A 17,045-nucleotide genomic window follows, 5' to 3' on the forward strand; every position below is an offset into this window, starting at 1 on the left:
ATGACATCACGAAGATCAGACGCTGTGAAAGCCGGTAGAATTACCAGCATATATTCCAAGCAGGGCTCGAGCAAGCGCCTCCATGGCAGAATTACGAAAGAAGATATTCGCTCAGCAGGACTGAGGCGATGGAATGGCAGGTCGAGGATCACTACGGATTGGTTCAATCTGTACCAGGTATGTCAAGAGAGCAAGAGGCCTTGGATTTGTATTAACACCCACTAGGAACCAGAGCTCTGCTTCCCTTCCGGCGATTTACTTGTCTACCTCAGACAACCGGGTCAATCGAGTAGAGGTCCATCTTTTCGCGTCCACACCCGTGTCCTCAGAGAGCGTGGTCTCGAGACACTGCTTGAGCGCTGCGGAACTAGACCCTCGCTGCATGCCTCCAGAGAATGCCTCCTCAGCTCTTGCCCAGGTTGCGGCAAACATACATCAGCTAGCGAGCTGTACATCCCTGCACCTATCACATCCAGCGTTGACGCTGTGTTCGATCATCACATTACCACTCGAAACTTCTTCGCTTGGCTGTACGATCTGCCACTCGCCGGCCGTACTCTGGGCGTCTCGTTGGTGGCCTTGAAAGAGAGAATTGATCAATACAGAGACGCATGCGATCCCATTTTGAACAAAAGAGAAATTATAGCCTACGCTGAGTCTCAGAAATACCTCGACTTCCGAGAATGTGTCGACCATGCATTGGCAGCGCTACTGCTTGCTGAACAGTTGCGGCAAGGGGACATGTGGATAGATGCATTTGCACACGCTGTTGGCATGAGTCATCGCGACATCAACTCGAGTCTAGAGTACGCGACTCTCAACAAAGCAACACAATCTTTGATTCTGGAATCGCGCCTCGAAATGGATGTGCGACTGGCTCGGGCAAGTATGTCGATCGAGACTTTCTTCGGTGATGATCTGTCCGGAAACTTCCTAGGCCTATCTCAGGCCGCGAGAGATCATTTTGACCGCTTCCGTTCATTCTTACACGGCTTCTACATTGAAAAGTACGGGTTCTGGCCTCCAGCTGGCTTCAGCTCCGAGGCTTCGAAACATTCGATCTATGGTGCTTTGTACTCGGACTTCCGCAACCTATATCACCATCTTGTTGATCCAGATTCCTCAGCAGATGCAGGCGACTATCTCTCAAGCGCCGGCGGAATATGCACTTTACAAAACATCCAAGCATTTGATAGCAAGCATGGCTTCGATACGCTTCCACATCCGTTACCACAACTTCCTCAAGCCCCCACACCAACTGTTAGAACACCAACTCTTTCGAGGCGACGATCGTGGAACCCCGTTGCTCAAAAGCGTATTGAACGAGCGGATCGCAAGACCGCTCGAATACAGGCACTAATCAAAGCATCCGATCGCGATGTGCAGATCATGAATTGTCCACTTGTTCGACGATTCTCGGAGTTCGAATCCAACTCCATTGCGGATGATCTTGAGCATGTCTCCTGGACTGACGGTCGGAAAGTGCGCTGGATCTTGGTCTATGCAATATTGCAGACATTGATCTCTATTGTGGCTGCTCCCAAGCATGTACGGAACACGGAAGGCCTGAGCTATTCTCTTTGTTGCCATGTCCCAACGAAAATGCCTTGGGTGCCACAAGTCCCCCCGAAGGACAAAGCCCAGCCGACGCATAAAGAGCTCGTTCCCGATATCGATTACCTGCACGGAAATACCTCAACAGGACGACTTGATACTCGGCTTGGGAGATCGACTTCATCTAAGGAACGGCGACAAACCATGCCGGCACGGAGCAATTCTATCCTGAGCATGCGATCACCTTCTATTCCGCGCGTGCCATCATTGCGACGACTGTTGAGCAGAAGGCAATCTGCTGCTGTGTCCGATGAGCCTCCTGTGCCGCCAGTCCCATCGCAACCCCACTGCGAGATTCTGGTACATGGTTACGGCAATGGTTTAAACGAAGTCGAGCTCAACGGACAGAAGACAATGACGCTTCCTAGCCCTGAGCAAATGAGTCGTCGCAGCTCACTGGTGCCGAATGTTTTCCCAGTCGGAGACCTGTTTCAGAAGAGACCAGAATTAAGAATGCCACATGATGGCGATGAAGATGTGCCAGATCTATCGCCTACAAGCAGTTCTTCTGTCTCCAGGGAGACGTCGAATGCCTCTTCTGGAAGCACAAAGACGAAATCGACCGATACGGAGGACGACATCCCGACACCAGTCGACAACAAGGATATGACCCATCTTGTGGACATACTGAAAGCCAGTGCTATCGACTCGAAGTCAGACAAGAGTCACATCTACCATGAAATTGATGGTCTACCAGGATCAATTCACATCAACACCAAGACTTGGGATGAAATTCTTGGTCAATAGAAGGAGAAGATTTGTTTATTTGTTTGTTGTGGTACACGATGCGGTCTCGGACGACTGCAATCTCATATCTGATTTCTTATTTCAATTTCAACTCGATACCCCTGAAGCATAAGCGAAGCTAGGATTACCATAACAATTGGTTGGGAATATGATGACTCGACCAGGCGTTTATGGATCGGGCTGTCTTTACAGCCATATCGGGAGCTCTTTCATATCGGAAGGACATCAACGACATAGAATAATATCAATCATGACTGCCTAGGGAAAATAAGCGCGGCAATCTCCAGATCTGCACTATGTCGTCTGTCCATACTCTTCTCGCCAGTGAATGTTGTGTCGTCCAAAGATGTTCGTACAATCAGTGTGACCAAGTACGTCTCTGCAATAGTAAGTCCTAGCCAGTCGAAGCAAGGAGCATCACATTAGCTCAGTCAGAGGCTAACACACTGCGCCAACACATTGCGCTAACACACCCCAACCAGAGCCACAACCCGAGCATTTCTTAAGAAAGTAGCGGGGAAGCCTAGCTAGGGATGGACCGACCGTCAAGCCACTACACTGCAGGAAAGAGCCGTGTTCAGATATCACGAGGCAGGCACTTGTCCAAACGAGGCAGGTACCATCCGCGCCAAGTTCCAGGCAAGCACGACCAAATACGATACGCTGGGAAGGCGCGATCCCTTGTGGATTTCTTGAGGGAGGTACGACTCATCTGGAGGAAAGCACGACCCATTCGAAGAGGGAGGCACAACCGAATCCAAGGGAAGGCACGACCCAGTCCATGGGAAGGTACGATCCATCTGGAGGAAAGCGCGACCCAATATCGCAAAATGGAAAGCGTGACCCATCATGAGTTTTCAAGGCAGGTACGATCCAGCGCAAAGTAGAAGGCAAGACAGGCACGGTTGATGATACTCCAGCCTTTAGGAAGGCGTGACTTAGTCTGTGAGGAAGGTACGACTCATCCAAAGTGGGGCACGACGCAGTGTCAGGAAGGCACGACTCAGCATGTGAGGAAGGTACGGCCCAGTACAAGGAAGGGAAGGTACGACCCAGCCCCGAGGAAGTGGCGACTCAGCAGGCCAGGACTGAGGAAGGTGCGATACGGTTCACAAGACAGGTGCGGTCCACCGTTTAAGGAAGGCGCGATCTGATACCGGTTTTGCGGGCAGGTGCGACTCCATACGAAGTAGAAGGAAGCCGCGATCAGTGAATGAGGAAGCTGCGATCAAGGAAGGTGCGACCGGATGAGAGGGAAGGTAGGTGCAACCCGATGTGTAAGGCAGGTGCGACCGATCACACCCTATGTGGGAAGGCACGATGTAGTAGCTGAAGGGAGGTGCCATTGCCGAGGATGACTCGAGGACCGTGGATATCGAGCAACTCAAGACGAGGCAGCAAATGTGTCAGAGATGAGCCAGTGCAGTGTACTGGGTTCAGACGGAAAAGTCAAGTGCACTCCCGTGTGGATCATATCCAATTCAAGCTCTGATGTTGGTGGTCCAACATGATACAATATTATACACTATATCAACGCAGCGCTGATACCAAAAAGAGCCGCCGGGTATTATGCTAAAGTATGTTCATGTCCCATTCATCTTTTATGAGCCTGGTCAGATCCTGTAACTCTCTATACTCCCACTGCCATCACGGTCATCCAAGCTATTATTGCGATCGGAGGGCACTGTGCGATCAGCTAATCCATTTCCTCGAGCGCCGCCTCCCGAACTATAACCATACCGCAGAGCAGCCGCCGCACTTTGGCTCGTTGGCCTGTGATTCGACCTTGAGGCATCCCTGACCCTATCCCTATCCGGCGTAGCTCGTTCTCGGGTGTCAGCTGGTACTGGCGGCGCCATACGTGCGCCGATGCGTTCACGTTCCCGCTGGATTTTATGCCGCTCGTCGTCTACAATGACGACCATCCAGACACCGATGTTGCCGTTTACGCCGACAAGTGGTGTGCAGTGGATCCATTTATTGCGGCCTTCATCGTCGTGTTTGCTTACCCAGCGGACCTTGGCTGTTACGCCTCGGCCGTCTGCGAAGGCGGCGGTAAGTTCTTCTCGGACGCGATTTGAGCCGCCGATTTTGTTCATGAAAGGTGATTGTAATATACCCGGAACACGCTGTGAAGGTGACGCGAAGAGGATGCGTAATGATGGGTATGGGCGGATGAGGAGGTAATGGTTGTATATTCCGCCCAGGTGGCCGTAGATCTTGTGCTGCGAGCTTGTGGATGTTGCTGAGCCTGCGGCGGGCGAGTTCCCGTTTGGCATCTCGTCCATATTGGGCTCGCCCATTTCCCATGGTGGAGTCAGAGTGTTCGGGTCTTTTATCAAGAGTCGTGGATGACCTGATGCTACTGAGCCTTCTTGAACATCCGAATCGTTGTCTTCTGAGTCGCCGTCCATGTGCATACGGCCGCCATATTTACGTATGGTGCTTAACTCATTCATGTTGAGCATCTCACTGAGCTCGCGTAACTCGTCGTTCTTTTCAGGGTTTGGCGCTTGATGGTCCGGGACCTTTTCGTCTCTTGATTGCTTGTCTAGTAGGCGTTCCAAAGACGCCATTTCCGCACAATCTTTGACCAGCCCGGACACGTCTACTTGGGCGCCGATGAAGTAGCGGACCATACCCCGGGAATCGCATAGTGGAGCTACCATCAGTAGGTTCATGAAGGGTGAGCCATCCCGTCGGTAATTCAGAAACACCTCTTGGTGCTGCCTCCCTGCTTTTGTCGCATCGCGCAGACGTCGTACGGAAAGAGGATTGGTGTAAGGTCCTTGCAAGAAGCGGCAATTCCGACCTAGCACATATGACATCCCATACTGGGTCGTGCGATTGAATTCTTCCGAGGCAAAGACGATAGGATTGTCCGGCCGACTCGGGTCAGTGAGACAGAAAACCTCAGCCAGTCCCTCACTTGCTTCCCTCAGATGCGGTGCTAGCATTCCGGAAATCCTTGCTGTGATACTTGCGCTAACAATCTGTATGTATTCATGCGTGACAAATGCTGGCAACTCTTCTCTGACAAGATAGTCGAATGCGTCCGTTGCCCTCTTCAGCAGTGAGACATTTGCGGTTGGGTCGACGCCACCACTCGTAAAGTCCAGTCCGGGCACCTCGTCCAGACCTTCTAGAATGGCGTTGGCGTAGTGTAGCGCTCTCAATGCTTTCAACGAGTCGAGATAATGTACAAGTATGGGTACCGACTGAGGTCTGTGCAACCCCAAGAATGACGTGAACTTGAGAAGGAAACCCGGATCACCAAATATGATTTGTAGATGTTCTTTCGAGAATAATGCTTGTGACTGCTTCTCTAGGTTCCATTGCTTTTTCTGACCACTCTCTGCTTGTACCGGTCCGACAAGATCGTAAGATGTTGGGTCGTCGTCGCCAACGGGATTATATCCTTCCTCTTCGAACTCATCAAGTGTACCATTCGCTTGCAGACGAGGCAGCTCTCCATTCCGGTTGCGCGTTTGCGGCCTTCTCATGTCTAAATTCTCCTCCGACCTATCTTGTGCGTATCGGTACGGTGAGTCTAAAGAAGGCCTACCAGGTAGATCGTCTCGGTCGGAGAATACTGGAGATCTACTCTGGTCACGGTAGGAGTATGAGGCAGTGACAGACTTGTTGGGTGCAGCAGAAGCCGGCACATCGTCAAAAGACGGGCCTCCCTGGCCCAGCGACATGTCGAATTTCTCCCTTGCACGTACGAACCTTTGCACCGGCGATGTAATGTCTGGTTCGGAATATTAGTTGCAGTGCAGCTGGCTAGGTCTGTTGGCAACGCGCATGCGGTTTGAGACAGTTTTGGGACATAGATGAGGTAATAGTCGCAATGCTAAGGGCGCCCCAAAGGCTTAATCAGAGGTCCCGGCTGCTGGCAAAAGTGGTCGCTGCAAGGATCGATTTGCGGCTATTTGGCTCGGGGAGTTCGGCAGAATCGTTAGCCTGCGTATTCGCAGGAGATGATGAAGTGGAGCGCTGCGGCGGCCAACGAGCTGATGCTTCGATTATGGGTGATAGTAGAGACAGGACAGGAAGTAATGAAAAACTTCATCAGCGGAGAGTGGAAGGCAGGAGCGCCTTGATGAAGTACTTCCACACCATCTGTAATAAAATCCATGACAAGGATAACAATCAAACTGCTGCTTCATCTGAAGATAACCCTTGTCTCCGGTGATGGCATTTAGATGGTACCTGCAGACTATTGGTTGTGTTATTGGTTCTTACCCGAAGGCCGAAACCTAACGTTGCTTCGCTTATCGTCAAGGCAACTCCGACCTCGTCAATCGCAATCGCGATTGCAGCTCCTAGTGAGATCCTTCTCGAGATGCATATCGAGAAGGCATCACCACTCAGTAAAGGATCAGAATTGACGCTTTTGGCTACGAGTACCTGTGAAATAATTCAGTCCGGGATGCGCTGTAGCACTTCACGTGGTAGACGTGTCGGACTTCGGTCAAACGCGTCAAGATTTTGACCTTCCTGGTTCGGTAGACACGAGCCGTCGTGACTAATATTGCGAAATGCCCAAAGTGAGCACTGGGTGCCCTGAGCATCATCTGGATATGTCAGGCCCGGATGGAAGAGGTTCTTGAACACATTGATGTTCTCGTTGATAGGGCGTTCAACCGTATGTGACGCTCGAAGCACAATGACAAATAAGCACTAACGATCTCATGAAGGGCACCAGAATCCAGCTTTGTTGCCTGAGGCCAATAGATTGTGAATACGTCACTAAGATACCTACCAGCCGGTGGACAGTAAAAAGGGACGCGACGGGTTCGTGCCACGTGCTGTTCTCCTGGGTTGCTCATAACCGTGATACATCTGTGCTGATTTACTTGATTCAGCCCTGTAAAGACGTAGATCGCATGATAACATGGCCGACATTGAGGCTCAACGACTGGCTAATCTCCAGAATAAAGAAAAACTACTCGCAGAGCTGAACCTGAATAGCAGAGCAATCACTTCCACGAAATCACAGACAGTCAAACGTGAAAATGGCCTTTCGACAAAGAAGCGGAAGATCGAGGTCGCGGACCGTCCCACCCGATCATCTGCTAGGATACAACAGGCTGGTGGGCGACCTTCATACAAAGAAGAGCCAGATAGTGTCCGAGCTACGACAGTGAGCAGAGTCAAAGTTAGAACGCGGCCGAATGCCAATGCTTCAGCGTCTGTCACAGATCTGAAAGAAGAGGTCCGTCTTTCGCCAGCTCCGGATGTCGAGACCATGCGGGAGAACTGGTCCAAGTGGGAGGCGGAGGGTTCAGCGCCCAACAGAGATGAGGTTGGTGCGTTCCATTTCGAGGACTTTCCGTTATTCGTGCCAAACAAATCACCGGAAGAAATGATCCGGGAAGGCTGCTTTGGTGGCTCGTATTGGCGACCCTTAAAGTCAAGGCGGCTCGGGATTGTGATAGAGGATGATTGGAAGGAGCTACCACCGGAGTGGACCGAAGGACTTGATGTGCATGGGAAACTTACCAGTCCCGACTATGATGCGGATGTCAACAAGTACAAAGTCGCTTGTGGCCAGAGTATCGAAGAATGGGAGGCAAGTGGATGGATAATGCATGAGTATGATGTTCGTGGATGGTTCCAGTGGTACTGTCGTTTCTTTCAAGGTCGACGGTGTCCTGATGACGATCGGCAAGTTTCTAGATGGCGGAAATGCGTTGGTCCAACAGGAAGATGGAAGAGGATGCTCCTCAAAGCGTATCTGAAACAGGGTGTGCGTGAAGTCTTCGACGATGGTGAGGACGAGGACACCCGGGAGGTGAGCCCCGTCATGCATCAAACTTGCCACCACTGGGCTTATGGGATTAAACAGCATGACTTGGATGACGCATGGCAGTCGACAGGGTAGTGGTGGATGGCGCAGGTCGCCTTACTCTGCTAAAGCCCAGATGCACTAGGGCCCTCTCGGATTACGGAAAACCACTGCTTAGAACATCGAGACCAGCTTTCGATTTCTACCTCGGGGCACTCCCCGCGTCTGAAAAACCAAGTGCTTAGGATTTCGAGACCAGCTCTCGGTTTCTGTACTGGACCCCACGGTCAAAAACTGGTCTTGGAATGTCCACGAACTGCATCTGCCACACGACCCTGAATAGCCTCCAATGCCATGCAAATCCTGCGCCTTCTCAATCTCCGAAGTTGTCTTCTGTAATTCCAATTCGCTCCATCCATACGCCAGTCTGCAGATCGACGTCGAGTTGCAGCCCATCGAACGGTGGAACTGAATGATCAATTTCTAGGTCTAACATGTCCTCCATTTCAAAGCTGGAGGCCTCCTCAGTGGCAAGCAGCTCGCTAAAGTTGCTGTCGGTGCCAGGGCCTTGAGGTGTATTGAGCAAGAGGACCTACTTATCCTTGGGGACGAAGCCATGCTTGGCTACATGTATTTCGTACTAAGCAGACATACTCGGACCAATACCGGGAGAGCTAGGAGTGTCTTTTTGTCTATGTTGCGGTTGAACTGGAGCCATTCGTGCAGACGCCCGTACGGTGTGCAGGCAGTGGTGAACGATTCTTGCGGCAGCTACGTGACTGGTGCGACATGTCTGGTGGCCGGCGGCGCGTATGCGTGAGCCATAGAAACGATTCTGGGGGTTCAAGACTGCTGCATATGTCCATCTAGCGGATCTTGTGCCAGATATCAGGATGCCGTGCGTCGAGCCCTCCTCACAGCTTCGCAACCGATATTGAGCTACTAGCAGCTTGCCCGTCCTTGCCAACCAACTGCACGTCCTCGAAGGGTACGCCTAACAGTTCATAAACATAGACCCATCTGTCGCTCCCAAAAACAGGCTCGGCAAGCGCCTCCTTTCCAGCCTCATCCGTTCTAATAACCCACATCCACGGAGCGCCAAAAGCACCATACTCCTCAATGCACTTCCTCGTATTCTCATTGAGCTGACTCTTCACCTCTTTTGTCCCTGCCAACCTCAACACCTCTTCTACCTGGTTCTCACTCAACCCTCCGGCCTCCAGCAGTACCGCCTTCATATTCGCTGGCTGTGCAAGATCAACGTGACGGTTGAACACCCATACCCATAGTTTCTCGAAGACAGTTTCGAACACGTTCTCGGAGTACTTCGCCTTGATCACACACATACACCTTTGCGGCAGCAGACTGACCATGGGAAAGAATGGAGGCGCGGTCAACTTGCACGTCCCGAAGTGCTCGCATGCACGGGCGAGGTCGTAGGGTCCATACTTTGCTTTTGCGGGCAGGGTGGACGGTGGCTTGTTCCCTGTTGCATGGTTGATGCCGCCGAGGAAGACAGGGGTGATGTCGATGTTGACATTGTGTGAAGCGAGGACTGGGCGAATGCGTCGCAGATGAAGAAGAGCGAAATAGGAGTAGGGGGAGGCGCAATCAACATGGGCTAGGACTTTGCCCGGCATGTTCGATTGTTCTTGAGGTTATGTTGGTATCACAAGGCTGTGCGCTGCTAGTATGTATCTGATGAACGATATCGACAGGCCACTACGCACGGTCGTGTTTGCGGTCGCTATGAATAAAGACCTTGGCTGCTGCTGAAATAAGCCATCATTGTTAACAAACACCGCCTTGTCGACAGCACTGTCACACGGCAACTCTTTGGTTCTACAAGTAGTGCTGGGGATACGAACATGCCGAGGTAAGACGGTGAGCATTCAACCCGCTATCGATAAAGCTGTGTCATTAGTCATCTTCCAAACATGCTCAGAATTCAATATCCCGAGACACTGCAGTTCGTGCAGTCCGAATAGTGAATATGAAGACATTTTCCAGTTCGTAGAGAGCTTCAGGCTTTGGTCCTTGCGATGAGTGCCATGTCGTACTTGCAGCACAAGAAGATGAATCAACCAGTGTGTAGGTGCTCGACGAATGGGAAAAGTAGCCGCAATGACGTACTTCCCCTCGTTGCATGCAGGGAAGTCACGACAGCATCAGCTATCAGTTGACGCCGATGTCATATCGAGCTTCAATTAAAGCTTCTGTATCGATCGGTTCCATACTGACTTGTACTGACACTTCGGCTTGAAGCTCATACACCTACATGCAGAGCCTTCGAGGACTTTCCACAGCAGCCAGAAGAGCAGCTGCAGTCAACGATCACCTCGTTTTCTGGAACACAAAAGCAAACTTCAATCGACGAGCATTTAGGTCGACAGCGTCGCAACTTTCTGAAGTCGCAGCCAAGATGAAGTTCCCCGGTGGTTGCTATTGCACCAAGATCAGATACGAGATTTCCCTCGATGACGCTGACAAGGATGCTCGAACGAGCATTTGTCATTGCGGAAACTGCAAGGTGAGGCTGCCGCTGGATCTTGCCTTCCGAAGACAACAACAACGTAGCATATGCAACGACGATACTGATTACCTACTTGGCAGAAATTTACTGGCGGCCCCTTCGGCATAACCACCAAGATACCTAAATCTGCCTGGTCGGTTACCGAAGGTAAAGAATACGTCAAAGCCCACGAAGCAGACAACGGCTCCGGCACAGTTTTACATCGAGAATTCTGTAAAGAATGTGGCAGCGGGTTGCTTGAATATGGTGTAGGTGGCTTTCCTTGGCAACGCTCACAGGGAGTGAGTCAATGCGCTTAGTACAGGAGACACGCTGACACGGACCCTCCGCAGGCTAATGCTGGTGACTTCGTGTATGTGTTCTACGGCACACTCGACAAGCCTACAGATCTTCCTCCAAAGGGTGAATTCTTCTGCAGCAGACGGGACAACTGGATGCCCGAGGTTCCCAGTAAGTCCAAACGCATTGAAGCTGCCTCAGTGTTGATCGTAGCAGCTAACCAAGCTCGCTCTAGATGTCTTCCACAAGCAGAAGATAAAGGAGTAAACCACATATACGACTTTCGTCGTTTGCGAGCAAGAAATTGCGAGGGTATGACAGGGGCGACCTTGCAAACTTCAGATACTGCTTGAACTCGATCCTTCTGAAAGCAGGGGCCAAAGGCGGTTTGAAGGATGTAACAGAAACCTCCAGGATGAGCAAAACTTATTACCAATCGACTATAGCTTGCTAGGCTGCCAATTCGGCTTCCTCTTCTGTGCAAAGGCCGTCAATCCTTCTTTTGCGTTCTCTCCTGTCGTTAATTTCTCTGCCAGTCTCTCGTTAGTCAGTTGGTACGCTCGCTCAACACTGCCAGTCTCCCATGCTTCTCTCAAAGCTAGTCTCGTAACAATGACAGCATCAGGGCTAAGATTTGCGATCTTCTTGGCCAACTGAATGGCCTCTTCTACCACGCTCGCTCGGGACTTGGAGACTTTGTTAATGAGCTGATATTGCAGCGCTTCTTGTGCTGTGAGCGTACGTCCTGTCATGGCGATCTCGGAGGCCACCGGAAGGCCGACGTTACGAATGAGGCGTGGCAGACCACCAGCTCCGGCATAGATGCCACGAAGTGCTTCGGGTAGACCAAAAGTTGCTTCTGGTGCAGCAACGACCATGTCACTAGCATCGTGTTAGCTGCTTGGCCACATTAGCATATCGAAAGAATGAATTACCAATTCAGTACGATCTCGAAGCCACCACCAAGAGCGAAGCCGTTCACAGCAGCTATGATCGGCTTCTTCCCGAGACGACGACTGATGCCAGCGAAACCTGTGCTAGGGTGAATGCCTAGCCATGGCTCCTCTCGTGCTTTGCTTGGGTCCCGCTTGCCTGTTCATCCTGCATTAGTCTCGTAATCTAGAAGCTCGTTGCTGTTCGGGATTGCCGAGCCTATAGATCCTGCACTTACCGAGTTCAATCAAGTCCTGTCCAGCACAGAAGCTCTTGTCACCTTCACCAGTGATGACAGCAACGTTCAACGTAGGCTCATTGTCGAACCAATGAAACAGGGCATGAAGCTGCCAATGAAGAGCGAAAGGTATGGAATTTCTCTGGTTGGGTCTGTTGATGGTGACCAGCAGAATTCCATCTGCTGGAAACGAGGCTGAAGCGCCTTTCATGGGTGGTGGTGAGGACTTTGGTGCCATTGATGCTGATGAAGGTCTAAGTGACGCGAATTGTCCTTGTGTTTCACTACGGGGTCGTTCCCCGAGTTTCGTCTGAGTACTGGTTTCAAAATAGGCTGTAGTCGAGCAGCTCGGTGGCTACGAGAGGACAATTTCCGTTCTATCAGGTACGAGCAAACAGCACAACATGAACATAAACCAACAATGCTCTCTCGCAATTCAAGCTGCTAGAACAAGATCACGTCGGTCGCGAAGCCTACGCGGAGACGTTTCACAGATCACTGGCAGCCGAGGCACGGCACCAGGTGGAGCTCACCAATACGGTGAGTCATTCGAGCAGATGCGCATTTGACTTCTTTGCTAAGGACGCTGGAGGAAGCACTACCACCAGGGCATGTACATTGGCAATATTCCGTCGATAAGTATACCACGGCGCCGTTGACTGGAAAGAGGACATATGCTATGGCTGATGATAGAGCTGTCATTTCAGTGCCAAGATCGTAGTTTCAGGTTGCCCGCTTGAAGCCTCTAAAGTCTGGCTTTGCTTCATTCCGAACCCCCTACGCTCAAACCTGGCTGCGCCTCTTCTGCCGAAGCCAATACCCATCCGCAGATTTTTGATAACCCTTGGCGCTTCCAGCTCAATTCGCGACCCGGTCACGAACGTCTCCACCAACTCGATCTTCATCAGGTTCTTGGCTGGACAGTGATACTTTCATTGCTAGACTTAACCAGATATGTTCCAGGGTGTAGCTTCTGCCTCACTCACTCGAGCAGTCACCATTCAGCCTTCAGGCTGCCAGGTGTAAAACCGAAGCTTGAGGTGTACTGCTGCATGATGCGCTGCTGAAGCGTACGATTGTTTGGTTGGGGGGCTCCCCAGTGATGGCGGCTGACGATAGGGACCAGGGGTTGAGAGTCGTTGAGGGGGACTCGATAAGTGGACAGCTTGATTGTGTCGTTTAATACGCTGCAAAGCATTCCAAGTCTGAAGATCGAGCAGCCTGGAAAACCGTACAGCCACAAGTACGAGCCTCCAACGGAGCCGAGAAGCTCAGAGCTTGCTCTCCTGTCTCGCCGAGATGAACAAAGCCTTGGCGCTCGCGAGCACTCGCCCCGACCCGTCCTCAATCCTGGCCTTAGCCCAAACCTTCCGTCTCTCCTTCTCCACCGCCCACCCGCGACATAAAATCACCCCGGGCGTATCGATCGGAGCTTTGTAATCCACCGTCATTGTCGCCGTAGCCGGCGCAAAACTCCCACTAACCTGCGACGCAACTGTTCCAGTCATCTGGTCCAGAATCAATGCATTGAAGCCTCCGTGCGCTCGGCCAGATTTACCATCGATGCCACTGCCAAGAGACAAAAGGTAACAATACTCGGTGGTAGTTAAGGCATCCGGCTCAGAGGTTGGGCGTTTGAAGTTCACTTGAGCTCGAATAGCGGTCTCCGTGTAGAGTGTGCGGGCAAACATGCTGTTGGATACTTCGTCATCGTTGGGTGATGGAGACTTGTCTTTCCTTGTGGGTATTTCCACGACTTCGATATCTGATTGAAGGAGGTCTTTGCACCAGGGAATGTCGAAGTCCGAATGTACTTCCATGTTGTCAAATTGACCCCTGTATCAAGACACACTGCTACCGACGACCGTGTCTTAGGGGTCGAAGATTGGCGGACCAACACTCAGTGTACTTCAAGTAAGAGGCAGTTCCATGTCTCTGGCAACTGATACAGCTTCCGTTCGAACCAGCCTGAGTCTCCTGGTTCTTTGCTTTGAGCCGAGGCTTAGCTACTACGGTCAAGCGTAGCTGCCATAAGCTCATCAGCAGACGCGGCTGTCGGCAAAACTGCCTAACATGAAACTTCTCGCTGCAAAAGTTGTCCACCTTCATCCTTCCTTTTCACGCCACGACGTATTTAATCTCTTCTTTACTGGCGGGTGCGTTGACGACTCCCGATATCTCCGATGTCAACGCACATTGTATTTTGCACTTTTTTCGAGATTATTAACCACGCTCTAATTAATCGTTAATTGATTTATTTTAATATATACCTATATAAAATCTAAGCTCTAGATCACGTTCTTAAAATCCGTTTTATCGTAGCTATTTTCCTTATCGTCGTCGCCGTTTACTATTACTAGCCTCCGTATCCTTTAACCGCTTTAACCGACGTAATGTAAGAATATCCTTTTTTTATAAATCCGACGCGCTCTTACTTATAGTACGCGTTACTTTACCCCTTTAGTATATCTATTATAAGAGCGCTATTGCTAGCGACTTATAGTTATAGTAGAGCGAAAGATAAATTCTTAGATTTAATATTATTACTTAAAGCACTATTATATATATACTATAAACTTTTCTCGCTCTTAACTTATAAAAGATTTTTATACGAGCTAACGCTAGAATACTTATTACTAGTAGAATAAGTTAAATACCTAAAGTATTTAATATATTCTTTATCTATTAGTAATAGTTTATTAAAAGTTATTATAAAATCGCTACCGAGTATAAGAGTCTTAGTATTATTAGTTATAGTAATCACCGAGTTAGTACTAGTCTAAATTATCTTATTAAGGTCTTAAGGGTTATTAATAATAGGTTCTTAGTATATAACGACCTTATAGACGTACTTAATAGGCTTAATAATATATATTAGCCTTAAGGAGGGCGCCGATTCCTTCTCTAGTAGTAGTATCGCTTAACTATCGTACTTAGTAGATACTATAGTATAAAAAAAGACCTCTTATTCTTCTTTTAAGTACGCTATATTAAGTTAATAGCTAAACTCTTTAGCTTAGCTAGGTACTTTATATAGGGTAGTATAGTATATTTAAATTAGATTATATATAATTTATAGCCTATCTTTAATTTTAAAGATAGGCTCGTAAAGGAATACCTTCTACTTACTAGTTTCACCTTAAACTAACTTAGTATATACCTTTTAATAACGTATAATAACGTAAAGGTTAATACGCGTAATCTTATTTAACTAAAGCGAGATAGATATTATAATAAATACTAGAATAGGTACTAGTATACTAGTTTTAGTAGCTTTATAATTAGTACTTAATTTTATTATAGTAGTAGCTTAACTTAGCTAGTAGTAACTTAATATTAGCTAGTACTACTTTATAGCAACTATTATAGCTAGAATAATTATTAATAAAGGGCCTAGCGCGATATCTAAAGTAATAGAAGTATAGGGTATAACTAGTTATATAGTAGCTAGTTTATTATTAAAAATTAGGTTATATAGTCCGTACTCGCTATAGAATTTATTCTTTAAGTTAATATAAGGATAATCTTATCTACTACTAGGATAATAAGGACTTAGAGTAAAGTTAAGGATATAAGAGAAAGGTATAAAAGCGATTAAGGCAATAATTAATAGATTATTAGTTAAGAAAGAGATAGTTATAAAAGGAGCGAATATACTATATAGTATATATAGTGCTTAAGTATACTTTTCTATATAAGCGATTTTTTTTTTAATTACCTAGTCGTTAACTTAAGTTCCCTACTAAGATCGCCTATTTTAGCTATAATTTTAGTACTTAGACTAGAGTAATATAGTTATACCTTAAAATTAAGAACTTAACTAAGCTAAGTCTTTGTCGTATATTATATTTTCTAACTTAAATAACTCTTACGCGTTATCTAGTATACTTTTTATATTATCTTAATACTAAATATCGTCCTTATATTAACAGAAGCTTATTAGATTACTCGGTTATAAAAGAATACTTTTATATCCGTTAAATAGTACTAGAGCTAACTCTAATCCTGTAAAGTAGGAATCTAAAGGTATTTCATGTTAATAAAGCTATACTTCTAATTAGTCGGTGCATCTAATTAGCTATATGTGATTCTAAATTATATGATTTAGAATTATATGATTTATCTAAATTATATAACGATTATTAGATGATCGCGACTTAATATTTACTTAATTTCGCTTTAGCTTCACCCCTTACCTATAGGCTTCCTTATCTCCTACTCGTCCCCTATCGTTTATCTATTAAGTATAAGCTCGTCTAGTAATCCTACTCTATCCTTATAATCTAACCTAAAAACCTACTTAAATTATTAAAAGCTACGTCCTCTTTATAACTTTTAACCTACTCGTAGAATACACTTTACTACTAACTATCGCGCATATCGCAATAGCTTTAACGCTTTAAAGAAGCGAATAACTAAGTAAGCGCCCCTTATTCCCTTATCGCCTTAAAGACTAATCGCTTCTATACTAAGTAGTAATAGTACCGATCCTATCGCCTTTCTTTTACGATAACCGCCTCTGAGATTTATTATAAGGCCGTAAGCGAGTAACTAACTACTACCTTCTCTCTTTTAGTCTAATAGTAGCACGGATCTACTAGCCTTACCTCTTCTATAATCCGATCCTCGGCTTTTTCTACCCTTATTACGTATTAGTTAGGACCGTATACCCTCCTTTATATCTACTCCGTTATCTATATAGCTCTCTTAACTATAAGGTTAAAGGCTCTTTACCTCTAGGGAGTTACTAACCTTAACCCCGCTACCGAGTTAAACCTAAGAGAATTCGTTATAGTAGTTATCCTAAGCTAGTAACTCTTAAGATAATAGTTTATCGTCTTAGCGCTTGCGTTCGCGGGCTTTATATCGTTAAAAGAGTCTTTCTTAGCGTAGTATTAGTACCTAAAGCC

At 47.9% G+C, this 17,045-nt stretch overlaps 7 protein-coding genes across 7 annotated transcripts; 3 read left to right on the top strand and 4 right to left on the bottom strand.

Annotated features, from left to right (window-relative positions):
• Positions 1-2,361, top strand: PMZ80_006658 (uncharacterized protein; the record flags this gene model as incomplete). The annotated part of the gene is made up of 2 exons (XM_064875070.1): positions 1-177; positions 226-2,361. The coding sequence occupies 2 exons, from the start codon at positions 1-3 to the stop codon at positions 2,359-2,361; spliced, it is 2,313 nt and encodes a 770-aa protein (XP_064729470.1).
• Positions 2,362-3,974: 1,613 nt separating this feature from the next.
• On the bottom strand, positions 3,975-6,062 carry PMZ80_006659 (uncharacterized protein; the record flags this gene model as incomplete). The annotated part of the gene is made up of 1 exon (XM_064875071.1): positions 3,975-6,062. The coding sequence occupies one exon, from the start codon at positions 6,060-6,062 to the stop codon at positions 3,975-3,977; it is 2,088 nt and encodes a 695-aa protein (XP_064729471.1).
• A 1,196-nt stretch (positions 6,063-7,258) lies between these two features.
• Positions 7,259-8,248, top strand: PMZ80_006660 (uncharacterized protein; the record flags this gene model as incomplete). The annotated part of the gene is made up of 1 exon (XM_064875072.1): positions 7,259-8,248. The coding sequence occupies one exon, from the start codon at positions 7,259-7,261 to the stop codon at positions 8,246-8,248; it is 990 nt and encodes a 329-aa protein (XP_064729472.1).
• An 818-nt stretch (positions 8,249-9,066) lies between these two features.
• Positions 9,067-9,792, bottom strand: PMZ80_006661 (uncharacterized protein; the record flags this gene model as incomplete). The annotated part of the gene is made up of 1 exon (XM_064875073.1): positions 9,067-9,792. One exon carries the CDS (start codon positions 9,790-9,792, stop codon positions 9,067-9,069), a length of 726 nt encoding a protein of 241 aa, XP_064729473.1.
• Positions 9,793-10,574: 782 nt separating this feature from the next.
• PMZ80_006662 (uncharacterized protein) lies at positions 10,575-11,231 on the top strand (the record flags this gene model as incomplete). The annotated part of the gene is made up of 4 exons (XM_064875074.1): positions 10,575-10,682; positions 10,766-10,966; positions 11,018-11,135; positions 11,200-11,231. The coding sequence occupies 4 exons, from the start codon at positions 10,575-10,577 to the stop codon at positions 11,229-11,231; spliced, it is 459 nt and encodes a 152-aa protein (XP_064729474.1).
• A 173-nt stretch (positions 11,232-11,404) lies between these two features.
• On the bottom strand, positions 11,405-12,373 carry PMZ80_006663 (uncharacterized protein; the record flags this gene model as incomplete). Its single annotated transcript, XM_064875075.1, has 3 exons — positions 11,405-11,846; positions 11,900-12,056; positions 12,136-12,373. 3 exons carry the CDS (start codon positions 12,371-12,373, stop codon positions 11,405-11,407), a joined length of 837 nt encoding a protein of 278 aa, XP_064729475.1.
• Positions 12,374-13,406: 1,033 nt separating this feature from the next.
• On the bottom strand, positions 13,407-13,955 carry PMZ80_006664 (uncharacterized protein; the record flags this gene model as incomplete). Its single annotated transcript, XM_064875076.1, has 1 exon — positions 13,407-13,955. One exon carries the CDS (start codon positions 13,953-13,955, stop codon positions 13,407-13,409), a length of 549 nt encoding a protein of 182 aa, XP_064729476.1.
• Positions 13,956-17,045: the final 3,090 nt, after the last annotated feature.

This window comes from Knufia obscura (genome assembly GCF_036327395.1).
Source record: "Knufia obscura strain CCFEE 5817 isolate CBS 148926 chromosome Unknown scaffold_7, whole genome shotgun sequence".
Lineage (NCBI taxonomy): Eukaryota > Fungi > Ascomycota > Eurotiomycetes > Chaetothyriales > Trichomeriaceae > Knufia > Knufia obscura.